Genomic DNA, 14,488 nt, shown 5'->3' with positions numbered 1-14,488 from the left:
AGAAAAGCAACCGCCTGATCCAGTTTGAGAATTTTTTCCTGGGGAAGGAAAATCTTCTTTTCTACTGAGGATATTCTGTATCCCAGGTACATCACCTCCTGTGATGGTATCATCTGCGATTTTTCTTCGTTGACCAGCCAACCCAGGGAACGCAGGAAAGACAGGGCTACCTTCAGGTCGCTCTCTAACTGATGACCAGACGGGGCTATGAACAACAGATCGTCTAGGTAAGGCACTATTGTTACTCCTTGGAGTCTCAGTGGTGCCAGGGCTTCTGCTAGGACTTTGGTAAAAATCCTTGGCGAGGAAGACAGGCCAAAGGGGAGGGCCCTGAATTGCAGATGTTTGGTAGCAGAACCCAGTCTTACCGCTAGACGCAGGAATTTTTGGCATTCCTGACGGATCGGAATGTGTAAATATGCGTCCCGTAAGTCCACGGTGGCCATATAACACTTTGGGAAGATCAGACTGGTGACTGAAAATATCGATTCCATTCTGAACCGTTTGTACCGGACCCACTTGTTGAGGGGACGAAGGTTTAAAATCAGTCTGTACTTTCCTGAGGGCTTTTTCACCACGAAGACATGTGAATACACCCCCTGACCTTCCTCCTCCTGGGGAACTTCCGACAGAACCCTCTGATCCAACAGGTCCCCTAAAAGGAGACCCAGGGCCTCTGCCTTCTCCCGGTCTCTGGGAGGTTGAGTGACCAAAAATATTGGGGGAGGGGGAACTGAGAATTCCAGCCTGTAGCCGTTTTCTATGAGGTCGTGTACAAACGGACTGACTGTTAATTCTGTCCATTGTGAGAGGAACTCCCCCAATCTTCCTCCCACAGGGACCTGAGTGTCACTGGGTTTTGGGGGGAACCTGAGGAGGGTTAAACAAGATTCCTCCTCTTCCACGTCCCTTTTGGCCCGACCAATGTTTTTTAGGATGTGAATCCCGGTCTTTCTGGTTTTGCCTAAACCCTCGAAAAAATTGTTTATTTTCTTTCTTTTTTCTTTCCGGGAAGGCTTTCTTTTTATCTTGTGTCCTTTCTAGTGCCTCCTGGAGACCCGGACCAAATAAGTGATCGCCAGAAAAAGGTAAGCCGCAGAGTTTTAACTTTGATGCGGCGTCACCCGTCCATGTCTTTAACCAGACCGACCTTCTGGCTGCGTTGACCAACGCTGCGGATCTGGCTGCAAGCTTCACCGATTCTGAGGAAGCATCGGCTAGGAAGCCAGCCGCCTTCAAGAGCAACGGGAAAGATTTTAAGATCTGCTGCCTGGATGTACCAGCAGTGATATGCGCTTGGAGTTGATTGAGCCAACACTCCAAGTTCCTGGCTACGCAGGTAGCCGCCAACGCTGGTTTAAGTGCAATAGTGGAAGCATCCCATGCCCTTTTTAAAATGATGTCACCCCTTTTATCCATCGGATCTTTAAGTGATCCAAGGTCATCGAAGGCCAGGTCAGTTCTTTTTGATACCCTGGCCAGAGGTGCATCTAGCTTTGGAACTTTGTTCCATGGGAGCGTTGTATCTTCCTCAAAAGGAAATCTACGCTTTAGGTTCCCTGCAAAAAAAGGTCTTTTTTCTGGTTGCTCCCACTCCAACAAGATCGTTTCCACCAACGACTTATGAACAGGAAAACACCTGGTCTTTACAGCACTACCTTGATAAAGTTGGTCGTGCTTAGATAGCTGGACCTGTTCCTCTCGGATCTCTAGGGTTTCATATATTGCTTTAAGCAAGTCTCCCACATCTTCTAGAGACAGTCTATATCTAGTCCCCCTGGAAGAGTCTTCTTCTTCTAGCTCAGAGCCAGAAGCTGAATCTACCTGAGAGGAAGCCTGGGACCGAGTGGACCCTCCTGCTTCCTCCTCCTCATGCTCATCCCCTTCGACCGGAGTTGCCAAGGACGGGGCACTAGGGGTCCTATATACCGGGGACGGCATCTGCATCCTATCCATCATTCCCCGGAAAGATTTGAAAGTGGATGCTAGCTCATCTTTTACAGATGATAAGACTTTTTGGCATTCTGCCACAGAGTCATCTTTGACCAGACTGGAGATGCACTCTACACATAGAGGCTTTTTCCAGCTGGAACCCAATTTTTCCCCACATACAGCGCACTTTCTTTTAGGGGCTTGTGCTGGCGTTTTGTCCTGAGATTTGACCTAAAATCAAACACAAACACCATGTTTTAGTATAAAAGACAATGCCCCCTGACAACCACACCGTGTGCCAGAAAAGGTAAGTGCTGGGGAGCCCTCCACCACAGGCCCTGCCCAGGGAGGGAGAAAAGGTCCTGAGATAATTTAGACCATGTCCCCCAAGGTAAGTGAAGAGTCAGCCTAGCCCCCCTTACCTGGGAGACGCCGGAGCCGGTGGACCCGGAGTCTGTGGCCTGCCTCGCTTCCTCCATCGGTCCTGTGTCCTTAAACAGCCCGGCTGCGTTTGGAACACACCGCTCCGTGTGCCTTCCTTCCACTGCCGCGCCTAAGTCGAATGGGACTAGGTTTCGACGGCGCCCCTTGATGACGCCGTTCCGGTGACGCACTTCCGCCTTGTGGAACGCATCCGTCCCGCCCCTCAGCGCCGCTCCGGAAGAGGATCTGCAGTGCAGAGCGGCATGGCCAGCCAGCGTCTCTCGCCGCCGCCATAGCTGATGTACCGCGCTGTGCTCTGAGAAGAAGACCAACGCAACAGGTACTGGGTACTGCGGGGGGGGATGCCGACATCAAGGGTTCCCACTCTCTCTGAGCTTTAGACAGCAGTGAAAAACGGTGACCTTTCTCTTCCTAGCAGGAGCAGAGGGGTACCAGGCAGAGAGGGAATCCAGCATTTTTAAAAGTCCCTTAAAAAACGTGCTCCTTCCCTTCTGGCAGGAAACACAATAACTGAGGAGGAGATCTAGAGGACCGCCCTTTAAAGAAAAGGGTGTACGTGTTTCCTGTCCCGGAGGGAGGAGCCCAAGGTCTCAAGAGGCTGTCCTGGAAGACGACTAGAGAAAAAATATTAGGGTCTGTTTAGAGCAGGGGTCTCCAAACATTCTAAACAAAGGGCCGGTTTATTGTCCTTCAGACTCTTGGAGGGCCGCACTTTGGCCAGTGGGAGTGAAAATTTTCCTGGCATCAGTGGGAGTAAACATCTGTTATTGGGGGAGGAAAAGTGCCCCATTAGTGGTGTCAGTGGGAGAAATGGTGCTCCATTGTCGGTGTCAGATGGCAGAATAGTATCTCGTATCATTGGGAGGGATAGTGCTCCAAGGGCCGGATAAAGGGAAGCAAAGGGCCACATCCGGCCCTCAGGCCGCAGTTTGGAGACCACTGGTTTAGAGTAAAACATGCAAGGTAGGGGCTCGTTGTGACACGAGTGGCATTTTTGATGAACAAAGATGAGAATTGCATTACTGTTACATGGAAGTTATTCGGTGGCTTCTGTTTGACCGGCTGCAGTACACACGGGCCGAATGTCGGACGGTTTCTTTTGAACTGACCAATACCGAGCGACATTCGGCCCGTGTGTAGGGGAGCTGGAGTATAAGTTCTGCCGGAACAATAAAGACTTGCATCTTTCCTGTGGGCTATACCTCTGCACCAGCTATTCAGTCTTTAAAAGGACAATTGGACCTTTGGTACAGTTGTCCACCAATTCCCCCACCCGCAGCCTGCCTAGTAAAATACTTGCCTTTCTCCACATACCAGCGATCTTTACTGTGTTGCACATTCTGACACCAGTCTTTACAATGGAAACATCCTGGCTGATCCTCTTACTGTGTCAGCACAGCATGGTCCCATTAACCACTTCACACCCCCCCCCCCCAGAAGAATTTACCCCCTTCCTGAGAGCACTTTTTGCAATTCGGCACTGCGTTGCTTTGACAATTGCGCGGTCGTGCGACCTTGCACCCAAACAAAATTGGCATTTTTTCCCCACAAATAGAGTTTTCTTTTGGTGGCCTTTGATGACCTCTGGTTTTTATTTTTTGCGCCATTAACAAAAAAAAAAAAAAAAAAAAGTGTGACAATTTTGAAAAAAAAAAAAAGGAGTAAGATTTTTTACTTTTTGCTATAATAAATATCCCCCCCAAAAAAGATATACAATTTTTTTTTCCCCTCAGTTTAGGCCGATATATGTGTTCTACATATTACAAAAAGATATATTGCAATAAGCGCATATTGGTTTGCGCAAGTTATAGCGTCTTTAAAATAGGGAATATATTTATGGCATTTTTATAATTTTTTCTTTACTAGTAATGACGGCGAACTACGATTTTTATTGTGACTGCGACATTATAGCAGATACATCGGACACTTTTGACGCTATTTTGGGACCAGTCTCATTTATACAGCGATCAGTGCTATACAAATGCACTGATTAAATGACACTGGCAGGGAAGGGGGTTAAACACCAAGTGTGTCCTAGGGAGTGATTCTAACTGTGGTGAAGATGGGCTACAAGTGACACAACCAGTGATCACTGCTACCGATGACAGGGAGCAGTAGATCACTGTCCTGTCACTAAGCAGAACAGGGAAATGCCTTGTTTACATCTCCCCAGTTCTGCAGCTCCGTGACATGATCGTGGGACAACAGCGGATATCGTTGTGCAGAGGGTCGGCAAGCGGTTAAAGGACAAATCTATTAACAGTACAGTTTATCCTTTAAAGCAGAGCAGCAGTGGAAGAGACTGAAAAGCTAAAAAAAAAAAAAGGGGGACAAAATGAAACATCCAAACAAGAGAAAACAGCCCAAGGCTGCATTCACACCTCCGCGACAAAACATCCGACGCTCGTGCCGCTGGAGGGGAGAATTCCCATTGCTGTCTATGAGATGGTTCACATCTCAGACGCCGTACGCCTGCCGCCTGAAAACAAGTCCCGGACCCTTTTTTTCAGGCGGGATTGGCGTTCGGCCATAGAAAGCAATGGGAAAGATTTGTAAAAAAAAATAAAAAATAACACGAATCGCGACAAAATACGCCGCGTATGCGGCGTTACTTGTCGCGGAGGTGTGAATGCAGCCCCAGGCTGCATTCACACCTGAGCGTTTTGTCGCCTGAAGCACGACGCCCCAAAACGCTAGAGGGGAAAAAATACATTATTCTCTATGGAGGAGATGGTTCACATCTCCACTACAAAACGCCTGAAGCCCAAACAAGTTCTGGACCCTTTTTTGTCGCTCGAATTTGGGCGTTTTACATTGGTAACCCTAGACATGTAAAGAACGTGTTTTGTCACGGCAAATCGCGGTAAAAGATGCCGCAAAACGCTACGCTCAGGTGTGAATGCAGCCTAAAACTACAGAGCACAGTTCATTTATTAATAACTGATGCAATTTATGTCCCCCCAATGAACACAACAAGAAACAGATTTTATAATGAGAAAGAACTTATTTCCTTATTGTTTGGGGAGCCCTCAACTTCCATTGACATCCAAAACATTCCGATTGAAAGCATTTTAATGGTTTGTGAACCAACCTGTAGCTGAGTGTACTGACAGCTTCTCATCAAACACTCAGGAAAGAGGAAACCAGGATTACCTGGCCATCTAGATGTATTCAAGTTAAGGACAACTGGAAAGAAATATCAACACGCTACACCACCCAATACTACATATCCCAATCTTTACATTCAAATTTAAAGCAGTTTAATACTCACCTTTGAGTAGGGTGGCAAGTTAAAACTTCAATCTCGTAAAGCGCTATGGGCACCTTTGCTCTATCCAAGTATGTCAGATAGCGGGTGCCCCCTACTAACCCACTAGGATTCCTCCCGCTAACCCCTCTGTCACTAGGTAAACATGAGCATCTTACTAACCAGGTCATACAAAGCATTTGGTTACACAGAATATGATTCAGGCGGGGGTCTGCTCCATAATCTCCTAAAGTATAAGTATATCCAGTGAAAAATAAATTTTAAAGTATATATGTAAACCTTCATCTTGTAAAACTACCCAATCAGTTTACAATAGAAATGAAAGGCAAAACATTTGTGCATACATGTAAAACCACACTTTAAATACCTATTTGTTGCCTTTTTTATTAATGATCACATACACTCTGTTCTCAGCAGCATAGGGAGCTTAGAGAGCTGGGGAGGAGAAACGGCAGCACACTGAGCTTCCCAGTGAATGGCTGTTCAGGGAGCACATCAGGACAAGTCTGATCATTGGAGGGGAGCAGGCTGAGTTCCCATAGCACAGCCAGAAAACTGACCACGCTGTGCTCTCGTGCTTAATGTGGTTAGCTTTTAAATAGGAAAGAAGATGAACTAGCAAGAACACCATGTATTCCACACAAAAGGAAGCAATACAAAGAGAACAGGATATCGTGTATACTCGGGTATAAGCCAAGTTTTTCAGCACATTTTTTTGTGTGCTGAAAATGCCCCCCTCACCTTATACTCGAGTTACCCTTTTGCGCCTGATCTCCTGGACTTTGGGGACCTACGGCCAGAGAGCATCGATTTTTCAAAGACGGGCACCCCTTCCATAGACTCCCATGTTAAAACTGTAATTTCTCCGGTGACATTGGGCACCCGGTACCGGCTGGTCGTAGGTCCCCTGGACCCGGAACTTGGCACACATTTAGCCCCATTTCTCCTCTACAAGTGTGCAAAGTTTGTTGTCTGGAGGACCTACAACTGGGAGCACCGATTTTTCAAAGCCGGGCACCCCTTCCATAGACTCCCATGTTAAACATCAGTCTAGTCATGGGCACTGTGAGGCATGGACACGGACACTGTGAGGCATGCACACGGACACTGTGAGGCATGCACACGGACACCCTAGGCTTATACTCTAGTAAGTTTTCCCATTTTTTTGTGGTAAAATTAGGTGCCTCCGCTTATATTCGGGTCGGCTTATACTCGAGTATATACGGTACATTTTTTTATACAGATATTGGTACAGCACTAAAATTTTTGAAATATAAAAACAGGGTAACATCCTTGAATAAAATCTGTAGATTTGACAGTTTTCCGGACACTTTAAAAACTTGGTTTGGGCCAGGATGGTCAAAAAGGAATTCTTACCAAACCAAAATGATCTGGCTGCTGGGTATGCTATAAAACACTGTAGTCACATTTGCTACATATTAGTAAGTGACATTTAGGTAGATTCAGGTAGATAGGACTAAAGTTACGGCGGCGTAGCTTAGCGTGTTTAGGCTACGACGCCGTAAGTAAGCTAGGCAAGTACATGATTCTCAATGTACTTACCTGCTAATATACGGCAGCGTAGCCTAAAGCGGGCGGGCGTAAGGGCGCCGAATTTAAATGTGTTGGAGGGGGGCATGTTTTATGGTAATGAGGCTTGACCTCACGTTTTTGGCGTTTTTTTTTTACTGCGCATGCGCCGGGCGACTACATTTCCCAGTGTGCATTGCGGCCAAGTACGCCGCACGGGCCTATTGATTTCGACGTGGACGTAAACTACGTAAATCCCGATTCGCGGACGACTTTCGCAAACGACGTAAAAAATTTGAATCTCGCGGCGGGAAAGGCGGCCATACTCTAACATTGTTATTCCACCTAATAGATGGAATAACTTTAGGCCTGCTAATGCCTTACGGAAAGGGAGTAAATCGACTGCGGCGGCCGGGCGTACGTTCGTGAATCAGCGTATCAACACATTTACATATTCTACGTCGACCGCAATGGAAGCGCCACCTAGCGGCCATCCAAAATATTGCAATCTAAGATAGCACGGCGCAAGCCGTCCTATCTTAGATACGCTTAAACATATCTCTGTTTGAGAATTCGCTGAAACATAAGTCGGCGTAGATTCTGAGTTAGGTCGACTTATCTACTGATAAGTCGGCCTGAATCTACCTAATTGTCTTAATGGAGGGGTACAGCCAACTTCTCCTGTGCTGCAGGAAACAAAGTCACTTGACCTCAGCCATTCATGAACAGCAATGTATTTTTTTTCAATCAATAAAAGGTGTCCTTTGATTGGATAAGGTAGAGAGATAGGTGGATGTCATCACAAGCTTTACTCAAGAGAATACAATCCAACCACATAGTGTGCACCTCTCAGGCAAGCAGTAGGTTGTTGACCACTGCAGTTGCTCACCCAGACTCGCCACCAAAGATGCAAATGAAGAAATGAAGATGGTGGCACACCACAGCAAAGTTAAAATATCTTAGAAGTCCTTTATTGTCACCATGCCAGACAAAAACACGGGGGGATGGTTAACCCTCCCCTGTGTTTCAGTCTGGCATGGTGATAAAGAATTTCTAAGATTTTGACTTTGCTGTGCCACCATCTTCCTTTCTTCAATCAGAATGGCTCACATTCACTGAAAAAATACAAGGTTGTTCCTGAATGGCAGGTGCGCTGTGCAAACATCTGTTTCTAGCAGCAGAAGGGGAAGTCAGTTAAACCCCCTCCCAAAAGACAATGTCACTTACTGGTATATAGCAAATGCTACTACAATGAATAAAAAGTATCCCCAACAGCCATAGTAAGAATTCAATTTTACCAAGCTGATCCAAAGTATTTTAAAGTGACAAAAAAAAGGAGGGGGGGTGTTCCTTAAAAATGATGTCATCATGACAAAGATTCTGTGATTTGTTTGATTTATATACACAATATGTAGACAGACATAAGCTGGCAGAGGTAAGGATACAGATGCTGAAGAAGATAAGTGACGATATCTGTGATTAGCTGTGGCCAGTTCAGAGGAGTGTGCGTCTGCGCCGAGCTGGAGCGGGCAAACATCTGAGACAACCGTTTTCTGGCCACATCCTGGAAAAACAACTCCACGATTGTCTGAGGTCCAGAAACTACACAAAATAAAAGACAAATTATTGAGCACGCACAGCAAAACAAGAAGATTTATAAGGAATTGGGGCATTATCAGGACATGGCCTGGAAATGTAATGCACAACAGTGAAAACCACACATTGAAATCTCAAATGCAGAGGACAGTGCCATAATCCATCATATAGCAGCTTTAGATTTCCCAACTAATTTTTACAAGCTTATGTGCACTGTGCATATAAATATATGGGCCCGGATTCACATACCCGAGCGCATCTTTATGCCGGCGTAGCGCATCTTATATGCGCTACGCCGACGTAACACAGAGAGGCAAGCCCAGTATTCACAAAGCACTCGCTCCCAACGTTGCGCCGGCGTAACGTAAATTCCTAGGCGTAAGCAGGCCTAATTCAAAGTAGGTGGAAGTGGGCGTGATACATTTAAATGAACCGTGACCCCATGCAAATGATGGGCCGAACGAACGGCGCATGCGCCGTCCCGTAGACGCTTCCCAGTGCGCATGATCAGAATCACGTCAGAACAAACGCCTAAGATAAGTCGAATCACTGAACGTAACCTACGCTCAGCCCTATTCACGTAGTACTACGCAAACGACGTAAAAGACTACGGCTGTTCCGTGGTCCATACCTTTGCATGGGATGCGCCTCCTATATGTGGAATAACTTTACGCCGGACGTACGCCTTACATAAACGGCGTATATTACTGCGACGGGCGCAAGTACGTTCGTGTATCGACGTATCTCAGTAATTTACATATTTGACGCGTAAATCAATAGGAGCGCCCCTTGCGGCCAGCGTAAATATGCGCCTAAGATACGCCGGCGTAGGAAAGTTACGTCGGTCCGAGGAAGCCTATTTTCAGGCGTATCTAGTTCTATGGGCCCGGTGCATAGATAAGACGGCGCACATTTACACTTACGCGGCGTGTCTGTAGATACGTCGGCGTAAGTGTTTTGTGAACCTGGGCCCTGGTATATTTTTTTTACAAAAAAATGCTTATCTATGAACTGTATGTGTGAGGTTTCATAGTCAACACGAAGTGTGCAAAACATGGGTGTAACTTCTACAGTCTCAGGGAGTTGGAAGCAAAGAACAAAGCCAGGTTGAAAGATTCCATGGGCCAGATTCACAAATGAGATACAACGGCGTTTCTCCTGATACGCCGTCGTATCTCTGTTTCTATCTATGCGACTGATTCATAGAATCAGTTACGCCTAGATATCCCTGAGATCCGACAGGTGTAATTGTTTTACACTGTCGGATCTTAGGATGCAGTACCGCAGCCGCCGCTGGGGGGAGTTTGCGTCGTAAACCAGCGTCGGGTATGCAAATTAGGAGTTACGGCGATCCACAACGGTTTTTCGCGTTCGCTACGTCGCCGCTAGTCTACTTTCCCGTCGCAAAGTTAGTCGTTTTTTTTTGGTGCCCTAACTTTAGTCAGCAAGTGTATTGCTGTCTAAAGTATGGCCGTCGTTCCCGCATCGAAATTCAAAATTTAACGTCGTTTGCGTAAGCCGTCCGGGAATACGGAAGTACGCTACGCCGTTCAAAAAAATGACGTCACGGCGCGCAAAGCACGGCGGGAGTTAAGAAACGGAGCATGCGCAGTAGGTCCGGCGCGGGAGCGCGCCTAATTTAAAGGGCACACGCCCATTTAAATTGGCCCGCCTTGCGCCGGAGGCCGCCGGCATAGTTTTTATCGCAAGTGCTTTGTGAATCAGGCACGTTACGCCGCCGATACGTTACACCGCCGCGATTCTACGTGAATCTGGCCCCATGTGTCCAAAACATTGTTTTGTAGAAATATAAACCAATTTCGAAAAAGGAAAAGCTAATTTCATGGTGGATTGACAAAAATCACTCTCTAGCTTTAAATACCTCCATAGCCAAATATTCTACGAGTGTCAACCTCATCTGGCCATAGTAATGAATGGAACTGGGACCTCCATTAGCAACAGTCTACCCCTGTAGTACCCATGTGACGTCCAAGATAGATTCCATTTTACAGCACCAAGCTAGATTTAAGCGATTGACCAACAGATTTTTCTGATACATTACTATATTCCCTACATCTTGTGCATATTTATAACATGATTTTTCATAAAAAAAATCTTCAGTGGCCAAAATGTACATGCACAGATTACTTTGGTAATGTCTGTGGGTACATTTAGTGTGCAAGCAACAGGTGCACTTACCATATCTGCTTCCTGGAGTGAATGCTGGTGAATCAGACAGCTCCAAAACTGATAGGTGCTGGAGGTTGGATTCCCTATAAAAAAAAATAGAAAATATGATGGGAGAATAAATCAAAATACATTTTCAGTAACCCGAATTAATTATAATTAGCTCTTTCAAAGCTGAAATAAAAATTGCCAAGTTTGGAAAATACTTTTAGGGCCCTTTCACACGTATGGACCATATGTCCGCATTTTCATCCGTCCGTTGCGGATGAAAACGGGACATTCATGGGTCCCTATGTGATTACGGGTGTCAGCGGATGACCATCCGCTGACACCCGTAATTTGTCCGCCTCAGCAAAGATCTGCATTTTCGGAAGGAAGAAAACCCTATTTTTCTTCCGTCTGCCGGATCGGATGAACACGGACACACGGTCCGTGTTCATCCGATTCCCAATAGGGGAGAGCGGAGGAAAGACAGGGTGGTCCCTGCACAGTGTGCGGGGACCGCCCTGTCAGCTGCCAGCTCAGCGGGGATTTTACGGAGGATCCCCGCTGAGCTGTACGGACACGGATCATTACTGATCCGCCCCGTGTGAAAGGGCCCTTCCATATACCCAGTGAAATGACTGGCCTCAGGGGATACAGAGATTAAACAAACCCACCTACATAAAGCTGTATCTGCCCATCTACAGCCGTCTTTCCCCTACAACCAAAGTGCAGAATTGACACAGTATCTCAGCTCTGAAAAGCAGGGGGCCGAGAGCTGGCGTTACACTCAGTGAGGAGAGTCGATTGGAGGGAAGCGACCCGTCCCCCCCTTTCTACCCAGCAAACAAGAACAGAGCTGAGCCTGTCAATCAGCTGGAGGGCCATCCACTGTCACCATTTTTCTCTTGAGGTCAGGAAAATTCATCAGGGGCAGAGGACAGAAATTATATTAGGTGCTCTGAATTGAGACATGCACGCACTATAGAGCAGTGGTGTCCAAACTGCAGTCCGGGGGGGGGGGGGGGGCCCACATGTGGGCCTTTGCTTGCCTTTATCTGGCCCTTGGGGGGGGGGGGGCAAAATTCCACTGACCCCAATGACGAGGCACCATTTCCCCTACTGACACCATCAATGGAGTACTATTCTCCTCATTGATATCAACAATGGGTCACCATTTCTCTCATTAACCACTTAAGGACCGGACCAATATGCTGCCTAAAGACCCAAGGTGTTTTTATAGTTCGGGACTGCGTCGCTTAAACAGACAATTGCGCGGTCGTGCGACGTGGCTCCCAAACAAAATTGGCGTCCTTTTTTCCCCACAAATAGAGCTTTCTTTTGGTGGTATTTGATCACCTCTGCGGTTTTTATTTTTTGCGCTATAAACAAAAATAGAGCGACAATTTTGAAAAAAAAGCAATATTTTTTACTTTTTGCTATAATAAATATCCCCCAAAAACATATATAAAAAAAATGTTTCCCTCAGTTTAGGCCGATACTTATTCTTCTACCTATTTTTGGGGAAAAAAAAATCGCAATAAGCGTTTATCGATTGGTTTGCGCAAAATTTATAGCGTTTACAAAATAGGGGATAATTTTATTGCATTTTTATTAATTTTTTTTTTTTTTACTACTAATGGCGGTGATCAGCGATTTTTTTTCGTGACTGCGACATTATGGCAGACACTTCGGACAATTTTGACACATTTTTGCGACCATTGTCATTTTCACAGCAAAAAATGCATTTAAATTGCATTCTTTATTGTGAAAATGACAGTTGCAGTTTGGGAGTTAACCACAGGTGGCGCTGTAGGATTTAGTGTACACTTAGTGTGTGTTTACAACTGTAGGGGGGTGTGGCTGTAGGAATGACGTCATCGATCGAGTCTCCCCTATAAAGGGGATCACTCGATCGATGCAGCGCCATAGTGAAGCATGGGGAAGCCGTGTTTCCATACGGCTCTCCCCGTTCTTCAGCTCCGGGGAGCGATCGCGACGGAGCGGCTATAAACAAATAGCCGCGCCGTCGTCCCGGATCGCTCCCCGAGGGAACCCGACCGCCGCGTGTAGCGGGGGGTCCCGATCGGACCCCCGACCCACGTCTAGGCAGGCACGTACAGGTACGTTGATGTGCCTGTCCGTGCCATTCTGCCGACGTAAATCTACATGCGGCGGTCGGGAAGTGGTTAAAACCGGGGCACTGATGCATTTTCCTCTCACTGGGCACAGTCTGGTCCGCCTAAAGCCTGAATGACAGTAAACTGGTTTTGGAGACCTGCTATAGAGGGATATGCTTTGTTCAGATTTCATGACTGAGGTTTACAACCACTACGAATAGAGACTCACAGGGTATCCACAGGAATAACAGAAGCCAAACACTGGCTTCCCCATCGAATGACGTAGTAAGACAGGAGCATATGGGAGGTGCGAGGTATCAGCTCTTGCTGGGTCTGCAGCAGGTGACTTGGTCCAGCAAACACCTGTCCAAGACAAAAGAACAGTTAGGTTTCAGATCATTGTGTGCGCTACGTTTTTACACATGGCTAAGTGCACTTACCACATCTCCCATCCTTATCAAGAGGTGCTGAAGGATAAGCAAGTCCCGGCAAATCAAGAAGCGTGTGAGGGATATTTTGCAGACGGCCTGACATACTATGCTGGATGCTATAGTGCTGCCATACAGACTGGAGAGGTTCATTCGTACGTTCAGAGGTTGACCTAAGACATAAAAAGGGACAGATGTAGGGAATGGTTACTTTTTTTTCTCATCAGCCTGTCATTGGGGAGATTTTACTTTTCTTCCTGTCTGTCCCACAGACACAACAGGAAGTGAAGGGAAATCTTTCAACATGAACTAAAAAGATTTCCTTTTTGACCCTTATATTGTGGCAACTAAAAGTTTGTTTCCCCCCCCCTTTTTTTTACAGTGCCAATGACAGCGGTCACCAGGACAAAACACAGAGGCTGAACCTTCTTAGCTGGAAGGGAGACTGCCTTCCTTAGTGACAGTGGGCCATATTCTCAAAGAATTACGCCGCCGTATCAGCAGATACGCCAACGTAAGTCCGATTCTAAGGCCGTCCTATGTTTAAGTGTATTCTCAAACTGAGATACACTTAAACATGCCTAAGATACGACGGCCAGCGCCGTTGTATATTAGGCTGCAATATCTACGCTGACCGCTAGGTGGCGTTTCCTTTGCGGTCAGCATAGAATATGCAAATGACTAGTCACGCCGATTCACGAACGTACGCTTGCCCGTCGTAGTGTTTTTACGTCGTTTCCATAAGCGATACGCGGCGTAAAGATAAACATGCCCCCTAGGTGGCGTACTCAATGTTAAGTATGGCCGTTGTTCCCGCGTCGCAATTTGAAAATTTAACGTCGTTTGCGTAAGTCGTCTGTGAATGGCGCTGGACGCCATTTACGTTACCGTCAAAACAAATGACGTCCGCGCGACGTCATTTAGCGCAATGCACGTCGGGTAATTTACCCAACGGAGCATGCGCAGTACGATCGGCGTGGGAGCGCGCCTAATTTAAATGA

The 14,488-nt window shown here is 46.6% G+C and overlaps 1 protein-coding gene across 2 annotated transcripts in view; it reads right to left on the bottom strand.

Moving 5' to 3' along the window:
- The window catches only part of NUP160 (nucleoporin 160), a 69,756-nt gene that overhangs the window by 22,602 nt on the left and 32,666 nt on the right, over positions 1-14,488 (bottom strand). For both annotated transcript variants that reach the window (XM_040328267.1, XM_040328268.1), the window contains exons 17-21: positions 13,500-13,660; positions 13,289-13,422; positions 10,970-11,043; positions 8,620-8,776; positions 5,468-5,537 (exon numbers count right to left, since the gene is read on the bottom strand). In XM_040328267.1, coding sequence (XP_040184201.1) covers positions 5,468-5,537; positions 8,620-8,776; positions 10,970-11,043; positions 13,289-13,422; positions 13,500-13,660 — 596 coding nt within the window. The remainder of the gene's footprint in view (positions 1-5,467; positions 5,538-8,619; positions 8,777-10,969; positions 11,044-13,288; positions 13,423-13,499; positions 13,661-14,488) is intronic.

Source organism: Rana temporaria, chromosome 11 (genome assembly GCF_905171775.1).
Source record: "Rana temporaria chromosome 11, aRanTem1.1, whole genome shotgun sequence".
In the NCBI taxonomy this organism is placed as follows: domain Eukaryota; kingdom Metazoa; phylum Chordata; class Amphibia; order Anura; family Ranidae; genus Rana; species Rana temporaria.
This window is presented reverse-complemented; position numbering and strand designations above follow the sequence as displayed.